Raw genomic sequence first — 16185 nt, forward strand, 5'->3', positions numbered from 1 at the left:
CTCCAGGGCTGTTTTCAACTTTGTAATGCAGAGACTGGTCGCTCTCTTACCTTAGAAACGAGGCTGGCCCTGTATGCAGCCAGGGCTTTCAGGTATTCTTTTTTGGCAGCTTCTGTTTTCCTTTTATATACCTATTAAAAGACCACAATTAGCACCACCTTTAGCATACACATTCTCAGCCATAAAATAACTGCTGTGCAAATTAGGTTGCAACAGAACTCACATAAAAAGTTGGTCTCTCTGGCTTTGATTTTTAAATGTGAAAACACACACACAGGTATTAAAACAAAACCAAACCCTGCCACCCTCACTGGGGCACAGTTTTAATGTTTACTATTACAAACAGAAAAAGATTTCTCGGCTAGCAGCAGAGAATTCATGAGAATAACAGCTGAGGGCCTCCTGTTCAGGCAGTAAATAAGGTAGCGAGAATGAAATTTGTGGCAAACAGTTTAAATGATAGAATATTAACAATTTCTCCATCCTGTCTTCTTTCCCTCACACCCATTTCTAAACTGAAAAAAATCAGAGGATGAAAACCCAGCAACAACAGGGAGAGCAAGTGAAGACAGAAGAGAAAAGATGGAGACCTTTCTTTTCAAGAAAAAAAAAAAAATCAGAAATAGTGAAAGATAAAAGATTTCCGTTAGTGAGACCAGTGATTTACATAAATAAATCCCAGTATACGAAACCTGATTTGGGCTTCCTTTTCTTAAACAGTGGTCTGATGGCTAGCTGTTACACCAAAATGCAACTATCTTTTTTTCTCCAGAATTTAAAAGTTAGATGCAGCAGTTTGCCAGCCCCTTAGGATTACATTTCTAAGGTAGAAGACGGGGCTGCTGCCTAGAGCATGGAGCTCAGTGCAAACAAGCAGGCAGATTCTCCAGTAGCATCAGCCCAAGGTAACCAGCTAGTAGGAATGAGTTCATGATTAAAGGAAAGAAGGAAGAGAGAAAGAAAGAAAATCAAGGGTTTTCCATTCTATTCATGAAACAATTATTCTGGTTTACTACTAACAGGGGTCTATTCTTGTGAGGATATGTGAAATTAATGCCTATGAATGGTCATTGGAATTTCACGGAAAAGACAGAGGAGAACTGAGCCCCAAGGAAGCCATTCTTCTCTGCATTTGTGTGGAGGACTTGCATGGGGAAAGACAGGATGCTAGACCCTAAGCAAGTGTCTCCCACCAGCATGGCTAATCTCTCAAGGCCTCTCATATGGCCACACTTTTAAATGAACATGGAATAAAATTTCAAATGCCCATTGACAATAATAAAACACACAGAGGCGGCCTCAAAGTTTGGAAACCCACCAGGAGAGCACTAGGGTTCAGAAAGATGATCAAAAAAAAGGCAAGCAGGATGGACCTAATCCCTCCGTAGTGCCCTTTGTGACCAAGGTTGGGGGGGGGGGATGTTGGGGAAATTCTACGTTATTTAAAATGAAAAGATTATCATCAAAAGTTTATGCTTGCAGGATACTGCCTGGATCTCCTCCAACTCTCTTCTGAATGGGTTCTGAACACACCCCTTAAGGGAACTGAGAAATCCAGATAACTGGAAAGTACTTTGGAGTTATATGTTAGTGTTTTTTTTAATTCCATAGCTTAGAAAAAGGCTTTCATGAGAAGCAATCATATTAAGGTGATGTATTCACCCAGAAAAGGTGTCAGGAATATTCTTGGAACATTGAATTATATGGCTGTGATGGGTCTTTGCCTGAACTTACCTGCTTTTGTTCTTCCCCGAGGCTGTCCCACATAGATGCTACGATTTTTGAGACCTCTCCAAAGGTCGCATTGGGGTTCTGACCTTTAATTGCAGCCTGTGTGTCTCTGAAAAACAGGGCATATGCTGACACTGGCTTCTGTGGCTCATTGGGATCTTTCTTTTTCTTTTTCTTTGGAGTCTTGGGCTTCTTGCCAGAATCTGGAGCAGCTCTTTTCTCTCCGATGGCCTGCAAAGCAAGATGAAAATTCACTGCCTAGAATGTACTTGAAGAGAATGCAGGAAGACTTACTCAGGTCCCTGGTTGTTCTTTTAAGGTTTTGTTAAGCATCATCAACAGATGAATCACCACCAAAAGAGTGGGGGGGGGGGGGTAAATTTGCTTAGTGTTAACTGGACGGCAGAGATTAGCATTTAGAACATTGATTAATGAGACCCAGAAGTATCTCCAATACATTTGCAACATATGCTTTAAATAGCAATTATGAATAATGAAAAACAGGATGCTTTGTACCAAACACGTATGTATGTGTGCATGTGTATGTGTGTGTGTTACACATGTACCCATAAACAAAATATTTTACATTTTCAGAGGTTTTAGAAGTAAACCTAAATAATAATCAGGATGTTGATCATACTCAGATACTTTAAATGAGGTCCCTTAGCCAAAGACACATACCATCGTATGTATGATTGGTCTGAATTGATTTTTTGAAGCTTGGTTTCTTTTTTTTTTTAACTGGAATTTTACTTTGCTAATGGTCTCCAGAAACTCAAATGGAAATTAGCTCCAATCCCTAAGTTTGCACAAAAAGGGAAAGGCCACTTTTATTTTCTAATTCCCAATGAACTCTGAAATCAAAACCATAGGAATGATATAGTTTACCAAATTTATATACCACTGAGCTCTAATACTCACCTGCTACCATCATCTAATTTCAAAAATCATATAACAGACTCATCAGAGAAGCAGGGGAAATGATTCATCAACCTTGTTTTATCCCCCTCTTCATCCCCTAGATTATAATATGATGACTATATTGGAGATAATTTTGCAGTTAACTTTATCAAGAATCCTGAAGTGTTTGACAAAATATGTTTTAAAAGCCAGCTCTGGGCAAGATCAACGGAGATAGATTCAAGTTACTAACAGATTGGCTTTTAATGGCCTTGAATCTTGACTCTTAACTCAAATTTTCCAAGAGTATCATTACATTCTGAAAGAGGGTTGTTTGGAACTTAATTCAATGAATAGAATTCATAAGGAAGAAACTGATAAGTAACTTTTCTTTGAGAGCTCTGAACCCTAGGAAGCCAGTAACCTCCTTCTTGGTGGGCCTGTTGTTTGCACTATTTGAGTAATAACCACACCCATACTTTACACAAGTAGCTTACAGATGTCAGTAGGTATTAAGCTAGACTTCACCTCTCCTCCAAAATGCCACCTTTCATAACTCACACAATGAATTAAATAAAATTCCATAGAACCCACAGTCTTTTTTCTAAATCTTCAGAATAAGTGAAACATGTATTCTAGTTAATGAATCTGAACTTGCAAACGAGTCAGATGTCTTCTAGCTGGAGTTTCAACTTGAGCCAAATTTTCCTTCAATGAAAAATATTACTTTAACCACAAGGCAAAAATATATACACAGATTTTTCTAATTGAGTCAAACTCTATTCTTTTCTTGGAAGAGAATTTGGCACTGTTTGCACCAACAATACCCTGACCAATGACAAGATGAAAGCTATTTCCAGTGTAGATTTTCCAAATAAGAGTTCAGTTCCTTTCTTTGCAAAACAACATTCAAATGTTGACAACCTTTGTCATCTTTCTTGGACAACCATGATTTGCCCTAGTCATCATTACCTTTTAAGAATAAATCCAAAATGAAGAATCTCACAGTTTAAATAAAAGCTCAGAATTAATTCTCCTAAAGAAACTTTGCATAGTTGACTCAAAGGGCTGTGAGAAAGTGGAAAAATAGCTTTATCCCAAAGACATAATCAACAATAATGTTAATCTTCCTTTTTTTCAGCTAAGTTACTTAAAAGATAAACTGGATTCCTTGTCTTTACTCAAAACCTGGACCCTGTCTAAAAATGGAACAAGCTAAGAGTCACATAAAATTTTCTTTACAGAGATGACAATTTCAGATTGATACAGAGGTAAGTATTAAGATCAGTGGGAATGCGAACGAAATGAAAGGAATCCATTTGAATTGTGTAATAGCCAGCTGTAACCCAGCTATATCTTATACACATCCCTTGGGTTTATTATTTCCCACTTCACCCTGCTGAAGTCCTTGTGAGTGTGAGTAGAGACTGCTAAGCAAATCTCCCCACTCTGTGTCCAGTGGGGAGTTAACATATCTGGACAGACCAAACCTTCCTTAAAATCCCTGCCACGTTTCTCCTCTTTTCAGCTAAACTCCCTCCTCTTTTCATCACCTGCAATCTTCTCTAAGCACCTTTTCTTCCATTTCTATTTAAACATAAATGATGCTAAAGGTGAAAATAAATGATGCTTAATATTCTGGCCTTGACTTGTTCCTTACCCACTCTGAGAAGTTCTGGTTACTTCTATGTGCTCCTATCTATGTGCTGATGGTTCAAAAGTCTATGCTTCCACCTCTAACAGACTGAATTCTAGACTCTCTCCAATGGACTGAGTTCTAGACTCAAATGGAAGTCTCAAATTCAACCCCTACCATGCCAAACTCTCAGCTTCCCCATGGGGGGAATAAAAGAACACTCCTCACTTCCTGGGTTAATCCTCTCCATTTACTGATATCCATGCTGGTTCTCAAACTAAAACCCAACACACCTTTTACTCCTTCAAATTCCAGGCAATCATCAAATCTTAATGGATGATTCTCTCTCTCTTGAATGTCTCACTAATCTGGTACCTCTTGTATGCCTTCCTCTGCTAAAATTAAAGGAAACAAATCATAACAAAAGGATGTTTTAATTGGTTTCCTTCTCTCTGGTCCCTCTCTTTGTAACACGTTCTATATACAGCCTAAGCTATCTTTCTAAAGCAAAAAAATCTGTTTATGCTATTCCTCGATGCAAAGAAATAATCAGCTCTCAAGTACCAGCAGGAAAAGGCTGCCACATTCCAGCAATTTCTTTCAAGTCCTATTTCTTTCCTCCTCCACGTCACACCATTCATGGTACCCATAAATGGACATATAATTCCTTTGCTCTTTCTACCACTATGTGGCCCTCTCTCTTCTGCCTCACAAACTTTTATGTATCCTCTTAGACCTAATTCAAACATCACCTTCTCAATAAAGTCTTCCTCAAATCACTCTCCAAAGCAGAATCGATGACAATCTCAGTATACCAGATACATCAGTTATGCCACTAATCACATCTGGAGCTAGTTTTAAACACTCTTATTTGTTCTCAGTGGGAAGTCCCAGGGGCAGCAATTCCCTCATAAGTCTTTGTATCACCAGAACCAAGTAAGATGCCAAGCGCAGAGTAGGTGTACCACCCATAATTAATAAATGAGGAATGAGTAATTGTGTACCTAGAGTAAGTAACTTCAATGAAACAATGTTTTTTTTCTAGGTATTCAAAAAAGTCAAACTGGCAACTAAGTTTTTGTTTCAAATTGGATATATTTGAATCATGTATCATTTCCCTGACAAAAGCAAAGGGGCAAAACCCCTGGAACATACTATGCGGTAAACATCACCCAAGTGCAAGACTGACTATCCAATGGGGCAGCAGGTCAGCCAACTGACCAGATGAAACTTGCCCACCTGGACATTAACTTAGAACTAGAGCAGTTCAGAATTTCTGAAAAGCCTAGCACAAGCCTTCTCCTTTGCCGATTTAAGTAAAATTCAGCCTATTAAGTGATTTGCTCAATGCTTTACAATTAGTAAAAGTCAGATCGCCCAAGTTTCAGTTGAATATACTTTCCACAGAAATAAACAGATATAAAAGAGTTAAGAAAAAATTTAAGTGCTACTCCACATCCATGGAGAAAAGGAAGGTAATATTGTGAATGGAGTTTAAACACAAGAACATGGGGTTGATCCCTATATACTAAAGGCAGTTAACTTACTCTGTTGGATTCGTCAGCATCCTCCTCGTTGATGGAGCTGGAAGGGGAGGGAGTCGCAGATTTGCTCGCAGGAGGTGAAGGAGACGTGTGGGGCACACTGGCACCTCCCAAATTCAACCCCAACTGGGCGCTGAGCTGAGACTGGTTGATGGTGGTGAGCTGGGCAGGAGGCATGATCCCAGAGCGAGCAGCATCCGTCATGTGGACGATGGACCTCATGATCACAGAGGGATCCTGGCGGTATTGTGAAACTTGTGTGTGGCTCTGATCCTAAAGGGGCAACAGAAATGGGAAACTCTTAATTTTCCCAAACATCAGTGAGCTTGCAGGGGTTGGGGAAGGGGGTCAAAAGGTACCAACTTTCAGTTACAAAATAAATAGATCATTGCATTGCATTGTTGTTGAGTTGTTAAGTCATTTCCGACTCTTTGCAACCCCACAGACTTTAGCCTGCTGGGCTCCTCTGTCCATGGGATTTCCCAGGCAAGAATACTAGAGTGTGTTACCATTTCCTGCTCCAGGGAATCTTCTTGACCCAGGGATCAAACTTTGCATCTCCTACAAGTGTCTCCTGCATTGTAGGCAGATTCTTTACTGCTGAGCAACCAGGGAAACCCTATATACATCATAGGAATGGAATACACAGCCTGGGGGCTGTAGGTAATAATACTCTATGACATATTTGAAAGTTGCTAAGACAATAGATTATAAAGTCTTCATCACAAGAAAAAGAAAAACTGTTTTTTTTTTTTTTTTTTGTAACTGTATGATGACAACTGTTAACTGTAATTACTGTGGTGATAATTCTGGAATATATACAAATATCCAATCATTATGTTCTATACCTAAAACTAATATGTCAGTTAATACCTCAATTAAAAAGATCAATGAACTTATAACTTCAGCAGCTCCTTAGATAAGTTTGACTTGTTCCAATTTTGTTAGATCTGATTTATTGCAGGATAATGGTCTCTATTAATTTATTAACTAGAAGGACTCATGCTAGAAAGTTGAAAGGTCAAAATCACGAAGCCCAAATTATCCAGCCTCAACTATGACACTGTAGAATTGTCTTGTTCGAGTGTGCATGCATGCTGTCATGTCTGACTCTTGGCAACCTCATGGACTAGCCCACCAGGCTCCTCTGTCCATAGGATTTTTCAGGCAAGAATACTGGAGTAGGTTGCCATTTCCCCCTCCAAGGGATCTTCCTGCCCAGGGATCTCCTGCAATGGCAGGCAGATTTCTCTACCACTGGGCTACCAGGGAAGCCTAGAACTATCACTGAATGACTTCATTAAGTGAAAATAAAGGACTATTAGCAAAGGGAAGAGAAATATCCAGCTCTTGCTCCTTACTGAGGAAACTGATGACAAGAAAAGGGGTGATGCTAAGGTCCAAGCCTTTCAGGCTCACCAACTCATTGGCCATCCTTCTTCCACATGGTACTGGTTCAATTATCCTTTCTCCAGCTCTGCAAAATGGGGAGGAGCTGTTCTCTATTTTATCCTCCCAGGCAGGCATACACCATGTAGAAAGGATGGGCTAGAGAAACACGGAGCAAGCATCTGTTTGCTTCGGGGCACCCTCTCTGTGAAAACCTCTGTGGTTAACCAGAGGATCATTCCAATTCTGAATTACATTGTCAATGGCATCTGGAAGTCATTCCATGTCTTTAGGATTGAATATCACTTTTTTCATCTTAAACCTGCTTTGTTTTCTTTTCCTTAACCCATCTTGACTTAATGCATTAATGAATTGGTAAAAATATGTATAAGGAGGAGGTAGAGACCATCAGAATTAGCTCCTCTGAAAATTACTGCCAACACTTCAAAAGTAGTCTTCTCTGTTTTGAGGAGGCATAGAAAAGGATTTATATTTGCTTCTTCTCATTCCAAACAATACAAAAATGAAGACATGCTTTTCAAATGGCTACATTTAAGACTTGTCATTTAGAGTGAGCCTGTGATTTTCTTGAAACCGATTTTCTTGATTCTCTTGACTCACAGTGACCCAGAATCTAATTTTATACATAACCCTATGAATTCTTCTTTTCAATATTTCTGATAAAGCTTATTTTGCTCTTTAAAGAAACAAATGAATTGTAAATATTGTAATGTCACTAATTCAGAAGCCAAGAGCTATCAATAGGAAACTTGTTGAATAAATTATGATCGATCATGCTACAAAGTATTATGAAGCTTTTTAAAATAATGAATTAGATTTATGTGTATTGACCTAGAGAAGAGTTTCTTCATTTTGGCTCTAATGACATTTTGGACCAGATAATTCTTTGCTGTGGGGGCTGTGCTTTGCATTGTAGGATGTTTACAGTAACTCCGGTCTCTCCCTGTGTGTGTGTGTGTTAGTCGTTCAGTCACATCCAACTCTTTGTGGCCACTTGAACTGCAGCCTACCAGGCTCCTCTGTCCATGGAATTCTCCAGGCAAGAGTACTGGAATGGGTTGCCATTCCCTTCTCTAGGGGATCTTCCTAACCCAGCAATCAAACTTGGAGATGCCAATAGCAACCTCCTTCCTTTCACCAGTCATGACAATCAAAAATGTCTCTGGACATTGCCACATGGGGGGCAAGCTTGCTCCAGTTCTGCTGCTGCTGCTGCTAAGTCGCTCCAGTCGTGGCCGACTCTGTGCGACCCCATAGATGGCAGCCCACCAGGCTCCCCCGTCCCTGGGATTCTCCAGGCAAGAATCACTCCCCACTGGAGTGGGGAGAGAGCCACTAATCTAGAGTGATGTGCAAGACATAGCAAGTGAAAAACCAGGTTGCAAAACAGTTAGAGAGTACAGCCCCCTCTTTGTTTAAAAAAAAAAAAAAAGTTTAGGGACTTCCGTGGTGATCCAGTGGATAAGAATCCACCTTCCAATGCAGGGGATGCAGATTTGATCCCTAGTCGGGGAACTAAGATTCCACATAGTTGCATCACAACTAGAGAGAAGCCCTCCTGCTGCAAGGGAAGGTCCCACATACTGTGACTAAACCTGGATGCAACCAAATAAATAAATATTTTTTAAAAGTGTAAACAGTACTTACATTATACTGGATTGGATTGGAGGGGTAAAGAGGGAAGCACCTTAACTTTTCCCATTCACAAAAACACAAAACAAAACAAACAGAAACTAAAACACTATAGTTAGGAAAATCTAAAAACAAGAGACAAAAACAGTTAAAAGAGTCTGTGGCTAACTGCCAGGGTTTAATAGAAAATGTACATATTTTCCATTAATAATTCTTGAGTTATCAAATTCCTATGGAATCCTGGAAAAAGGTGCTCCACATTTCCAAGCAACCCCAACTCTTTTTGTTTCACTAACAATATGCTCCTAAAATACTACATTCTCCTTGTAGGAGTCCTTCTACAGTCTGATATCAGAAAAGTGGATTTCACGTTACCAGTGTGTCTTAATTTCTTTTTATTGGCATTCTTCACACACTTAGCTATTTCTCTTCAAAAATTTGAGCAGACTGTCCACCCTTCCATGTCCTTTTAAAGTTCTACCATTGCTTGCTGATGTTTTCCAGCCCGCCACAACTGGGAATTATGCTATATTTTTCTTAACTGTAGCCTCCAAATACATCTTTCAGAGGCTTTTCAAAGGTCCTTTCAGACTTCTTTAAATCTAACTATTTAAAAATATCTGCAGGCAACTCCAGAGCATTTTAATTCCAACGGTAAAATCATCAGTTAACTGTCATGGCCATGAAATATCAAGATATAATTTACACAACCTTCTCATTGACCAAGAAGCCACTTCGCTTTCTTTACTCCCATGCCCATGAACATCAATACGTGACAGGTGCATCCCAGACGTACACTATTTCAGAGGAAGCTCATGGTCACACAGAGGGCCACGGGGTTAGACTTTCTGACTTTGTCTACTCTTCCTGAATTCCACCTGCCATTTATACCTTTATGATGGACCTGGTTGCCTAAGAGCTCCTGTTGATAAACAGCCAAGGTTCATGGACAAGGAACATTGTGTGTTTCCTCGGATCTGGGACCTGTGCTAAGCTTAGTATGTATGCACTTTCCAATTCAATCCTCTAAATAACTTCCTGAATTAGATACTATTGTACCTATTCTTGGATAAGAAGGAACCCCTAAGCCACAGAGGTAGCTGGGGTGATTGACTGATGGAGAAACTGTTCTCTAAGTCCCATGGACAGAGGAGCCTGGTGGGCTACAGTCCATGGGGTGGCAAAGAGTCAGACTTGACTCAGTAACTAAACAGCAACACAGCAAAGGAGCCGTGGACCACCACTGGTGGAAGCTTGTACGGACAGAGTGAGAGACGGGTGGGCTCTGAACTCTGACCGTCCCACCCTCCTTTCACAAAAGCAACTCCATTTTTATTTGTCTTATATAAATTGAGACTCATTTCACTAAAAAAAAAGAAAGGGGGGGTGGTTTCTGAATTGGGGTCAGTGTGATAACTACTCCTGAAGCATACTGGTGGTGGTGGGCAAGATCTTGCCAAAACTCAGAGCCATCCACGTGGTCTTCAAATCCAAAAAATGCTGGCCCACCTTTCTTATCTCCCACAGGACCACACACCAAGGACCTCTCAAATATTGTCAGGTAACCTATGAACCACATAATCAGTGCAACAAAATGTGCTAGCATCTACCATGGTCCATTGTTATCTGATAATAACTTCCTACATGTGAGGATTATAGTATAAGAAGATTAATGGTGAAAGTATCTCTTTAGAGATTCAAGTTCCTTTAGGGTCACCAATTATTAACAACCTCCTTGGGGAACCTGGTGATCCTTAACAGCTCCAATCATTTTCTATTTCAAAAAGTAACCTTAAAAAAAAACCTCCTGTGATCTTAGGATTTCCACTTAAGAAGAAAAAGATGTCAGCTCAGTGGAAAAGTATTTATTGAGCACTTACTATGTGCCAGGCCAGAGACACCAATATACCAATGCTCATATCTTTCAAAACTAGAAAGTTACCATGTGATTCTTTTAAACATGACTCTATTTAGACAAAATTTAGAATGGACTAATGAATTTATTAATACTATAAAAAAGTATAGGCAAGAATAATTCATTTATATTCCTTCAAAATAGCTCACCATTTTTCCTAGTAGTAATGACACAAGAGGGCTTCCCTGATGGTTTAGTCAGTAAAGAATCTGCCTGCAATGCAGGAGATATTGGTTTGATTCCTGGGTTGGGAAGATCCCCTGGAGAAGGAAATGGCAACTCACTCCAGTATTTTGGCCTGGGAAATCCCATGGACAGAGGAGTCTGGCGGGCTACAGTCCGTGGGGTCACAAAAGAGTCAGACATGACTGAGCGACTAACCCACCACTACCACCACCAGTGACATGAGACGGAAATGTAAAATCATGGACATAGCCCTAAGAAATTCAATGTGCTTTTGTAAATCATTAATCTTACTTATTAAAATTAAGCATTGAAAGATTTCCCAATGATCACTGAAAGGCAAAGCAACTACTGCGTTATAAGAGATGCTATTATCACATCCAACAAGAAGGACTGAATGCTGGTAGCTTTTTTGACTCTTCATACAATTATGTTTTATATGGAGAGTTCACTTGTATCATTTCCTAAATTGTTCATCATTGGAAAGCAACTCCTTCTTTCTTCTTATCTCACTGTGTCTTCTAACTGATAATATTAGATAAGTTTGTCAACCTCAGCAGTATTGACATTTTGGACTGGAAAATTCTTAGTTGGGCAGATGCATCAAATCCTTTGCTTGCAATGCTTCTTGAGCATTGTAAATGCTTAATAGCATCTCTGGTCTCTATCCACTGGGCGCCAGTAACCTCCCCTCCCTACCAAGCTGTGACATCCAAATGTCTCCAGACACTGGCAAAGTTCCCTGATGGACAAAATCTGCAATGCCCCATTTGAAAATGATTTTATTAGAGAAATACAACAGAAATCTTCTTCTTGTGGGGGAAGAGAAGGAGGGGTCCAAAATTAGGTTCTGTCTGTGAAAATAGAACATATGTGCATAAAATAGATTTGAACTGTGATAAATATTGTGGAAAAATAAAGAGGCTATGCAAAAAAAAAAAAAAAAAAATTATTCAGGAGAGGATAGCTACAGTAGGAAAGGCCTCTCCAAGGTGACTTTTGAGCCTATACCTAAAGAGTAAGAAGTCCATTAGGAAATGAGGAGAAAGTATGTTCCAGCCAGAGGGAAGAGCATGTGCAAAATCTGAGATGGGAGAAGGCTTCTCATGCTTGAGAAATGAGGAGGCCAGAAGAGGCAGGAGCCGGGTAGGCAAGGTGAACAGCGAAATGCAATGGGTTTGGGAGAGATGAGGATGAGCCAGATCAGGTGAGGTGGGAAAATTGGGGGATGCTCCCCTGCAGAGGTGACCCACTGCGCTGAGTTGTAAAGGATGAGTGGAAGCTAACAGAGCTAGAAAAGAGGAAAGAGCATTGTATGCAGAGAAGAAGAACATGCACAAAGTCCCGTGGCATAAGGAAGCACATGCATGTGTGCTTGCTAAGTCGCATCCGACTCTGCGACCCTATGGACTACAGCCCACCAGGCTCCTCTGTCCAAAGGATTCTCCAGGTGAGAATGCTGGAGTGGGCTTCCATGACCTCCTCCAGGGGATCTTCCCGACTCAGGGATCAAACCCACGTGTCTTTTTTTTTTTTTTTTATTAGTTGGAGGCCAATCACTTCACAACATTTCAGTGGGTGTTGTCATACATTGATATGAATCAGCCATGGATTTACACGTATTCCCCATCCCGATCCCCGCTCCCACCTCCCTCTCCACCCGATTCCCCCAGGTCCTCCCAGTGCACCAGGCCAGAGCACTTGTCTCATGCATCCCACCTGGGCTGGTGATCTGTTTCACCATAGATAGTATACATGCTGTTCTTTTGAAATATCCCACCCTCACATTCTCCCACAGAGTTCAAAAGTCTGTTCTGTATTTCTGTGTCTCTTTTTCTGTTTTGCATATAGGGTTATCATTACCATCTTTCTAAATTCCATATATATGTGTTAGTATGCTGTAATGTTCTTTATCTTTCTGGCTTACTTCACTCTGTATAAGGGGCTCCAGCTTCATCCATCTCATTAGGACTGCTTCAAATGAATTCTTTTTAATGGCTGAGTAATATTCCATGGTGTATATGTACCACAGCTTCCTTATCCATTCATCTGCTGATGGGCATCTAGGTTGCTTCCATGTCCTGGCTATTATAAACAGTGCTGCGATGAACATTGGGGTGCACGTGTCTCTTTCAGATCTGGTTTCCTCAGTGTGTATGCCCAGAAGTGGGATTGCTGGGTCATATGGCAGTTCTATTTCCAGTTTTTTAAGAAATCTCCACACTGTTCTCCATAGCGGCTGTACTAGTTTGCATTCCCACCAACAGTGTAAGAGGGTTCCCTTTTCTCCACACCCTCTCCAGCATTTATTGCTTGTAGACTTTTGGATAGCAGCCATCCTGACTGGCGTGTAATGGTACCTCATTGTGGTTTTGATTTGCATTTCTCTAATAATGAGTGATGTTGAGCATCTTTTCATGTGTTTGTTAGCCATCTGTATGTCTTCTTTGGAGAAATGTCTGTTTAGTTCTTTGGCCCATTTTTTGATTGGGTCATTTATTTTTCTGGAATTGAGCTGCAGGAGTTGCTTGTATATTTTTGAGATTAATCCTTTGTCTGTTTCTTCATTTGCTATTATTTTCTCCCAATCTGAGGGCTGTCTTTTCACCTTACTTATAGTTTCCTTTGTAGTGCAAAAGCTTTTAAGTTTCATTAGGTCCCATTTGTTTAGTTTTGCTTTTATTTCCAATATTCTGGGAGGTGGGTCATAGAGGATCTTGCTGTGATTTATGTCGGAGAGTGTTTTGCCTATGTTCTCCTCTAGGAGTTTTATAGTTTCTGGTCTTACATTTAGATCTTTAATCCATTTTGAGTTTATTTTTGTGTATGGTGTTAGAAAGTGTTCTAGTTTCATTCTTTTACAAGTGGTTGACCAGTTTTCCCAGCACCACTTGTTAAAGAGGTTGTCTTTTTTCCATTGTATATCCTTGCCTCCTTTGTCAAAGATAAGGTGTCCATAGGTTCGTGGATTTATCTCTGGGCTTTCTATTCTGTTCCATTGATCTATATTTCTGTCTTTGTGCCAGTACCATACTGTCTTGATGACTGTGGCTTTGTAGTAGAGTCTGAAGTCAGGCAGGTTGATTCCTCCAGTTCCATTCTTCTTTCTCAAGATTACTTTGGCTATTAGAGGTTTTTTGTATTTGCATACAAATTGTGAAATTCTTTGGTCTAGTTCTGTGAAAAATTCCGTTGGTAGCTTGATAGGGATTGCATTGAATCTATAGACTGCTTTGGGTAGAATAGCCATTTTGACAATATTGATTCTTCCAATCCATGAACACGGTATGTTTCTCCATCTGTTTGTGTCCTCTTTGATTTCTTTCATCAGTGTTTTATAGTTTTCTATGTATAGGTCCTTTGTTTCTTTAGGTAGATATACTCCTAAGTATTTTATTCTTTTTGTTGCAATGGTGAATGGTATTGTTTCCTTAATTTCCCTTTCTGTTTTTTCATTGTTAGTATATAGGAATGCAAGGGATTTCTGTGTGTTAATTTTATATCCTGCAACTTTACTATATTCATTGATTAGCTCTAGTAATTTTCTGGTAGAGTCTTTAGGGTTTTCTATGTAGAGGATCGTGTCATCTGCAAACAGTGAGAGTTTCACTTCTTCTTTTCCTATCTGGATTCCTTTTACTTCTTTTTCTGCTCTGATTGCTGTGGCCAGAACTTCCAACACTATGTTGAATAGTAGTGGTGAGAGTGGGCACCCTTGTCTTGTTCCTGATTTCAGGGGAAATGCTTTCAATTTTTCACCATTGAGGGTGATGCTTGCTGTGGGTTTGTCATATATAGCTTTTATTATGTTGAGGTATGTTCCTTCTATTCCTGCTTTTTGGAGAGTTTTAATCATAAATGAGTGTTGAATTTTGTCAAAGGCTTTCTCTGCATCTATTGAGATAATCATATGGTTTTTATCTTTCAATTTGTTAATGTGGTGTATTACATTGATTGATTTGCGGATATTAAAGAATCCTTGCATTCCTGGGATAAAGCCCACTTGGTCATGGTGTATGATTTTTTTAATATGTTGTTGGATTCTGTTTGCTAGAATTTTGTTAAGGATTTTTGCATCTATGTTCATCAGTGATATTGGCCTGTAGTTTTCTTTTTTTGTGGCATCTTTGTCTGGTTTTGGAATTAGGGTGATGGTGGCCTCATAGAATGAGTTTGGAAGCTTACCTTCATCTGCAATTTTCTGGAAGAGTTTGAGTAAGATAGGTGTTAGCTCTTCTCTAAATTTTTGGTAGAATTCAGCTGTGAAGCCATCTGGTCCTGGGCTTTTGTTTGCTGGAAGATTTTTGATTACAGTTTCGATTTCCTTGCTTGTGATGGGTCTGTTAAGATCTTCTATTTCTTCCTGGTTCAGTTTTGGAAAGTTATACTTTTCTAAGAATTTGTCCATTTCATCCAAGTTGTCCATTTTATTGGCATAGAGCTGCTGGTAGTAGTCTCTTATGATCCTTTGTATTTCAGTGTTGTCTGTTGTGATCTCTCCATTTTCATTTCTAATTTTGTTAATTTGGTTCTTCTCTCTTTGTTTCTTAATGAGTCTTGCTAATGGTTTGTCAATTTTGTTTATTTTTTCAAAAAACCAGCTTTTAGCTTTGTTGATTTTTGCTATGGTCTCTTTAGTTTCTTTTGCATTTATTTCTGCCCTGATTTTTAAGATTTCTTTCCTTCTGCTAACCCTGGGGTTCTTCCTTTCTTCCTTCTCTAATTGCTTTAGGTGTAGAGGTAGGTTATTTATTTGGTTTTTTTCTTGTTTCTTGATGTAAGCCTGTAATGCTATGAACCTTCCCCTTAGCACTGCTTTTACAGTGTCCCATAGGTTTTGGGTTGTTGTGTTTTCATTTTCATTCATTTCTATACATATTTTGATTTCTTTTTTGATTTCTTCTATGATTTGTTGGTTATTCAGAAGCGTGTTATTTAGCCTCCATATGTTTGAAGTTTTAACAATTTTTTTCCTGTAATTGAGATCTAATCTTACTGCACTGTGGTCAGAAAAGATGACTGGAATGATTTCAATTATTTTGAATTTTCTAAGACCAGATTTATGGCCCAGGATGTGATCTATTCTGGAGAATGTTCCTTGTGCGCTTGAGAAAAAGGTGAAGTTGATTGTTTTGGGGTGAAATGTCCTATAGATATCAATTAGGTCTAGCTGGTCCATTGTGTCATTTAAGGTTTGTGTTTCCTTGTTAATTTTCTGTTTAGTTGATCTATCC

At 39.4% G+C, this 16185-nt stretch overlaps 1 protein-coding gene across 2 annotated transcripts in view; it reads right to left on the reverse strand.

Moving 5' to 3' along the window:
- Nucleotides 1–16185, reverse strand: part of TOX3 (TOX high mobility group box family member 3) — a 122075-nt gene that overhangs the window by 6954 nt on the left and 98936 nt on the right. For both annotated transcript variants that reach the window (XM_061138498.1, XM_061138497.1), the window contains exons 4-6: nucleotides 5815–6084; nucleotides 1735–1962; nucleotides 51–131 (exon numbers count right to left, since the gene is read on the reverse strand). In XM_061138498.1, coding sequence (XP_060994481.1) covers nucleotides 51–131; nucleotides 1735–1962; nucleotides 5815–6084 — 579 coding nt within the window. The remainder of the gene's footprint in view (nucleotides 1–50; nucleotides 132–1734; nucleotides 1963–5814; nucleotides 6085–16185) is intronic.

Source organism: Dama dama, chromosome 4, assembly GCF_033118175.1.
Source record: "Dama dama isolate Ldn47 chromosome 4, ASM3311817v1, whole genome shotgun sequence".
Lineage (NCBI taxonomy): Eukaryota > Metazoa > Chordata > Mammalia > Artiodactyla > Cervidae > Dama > Dama dama.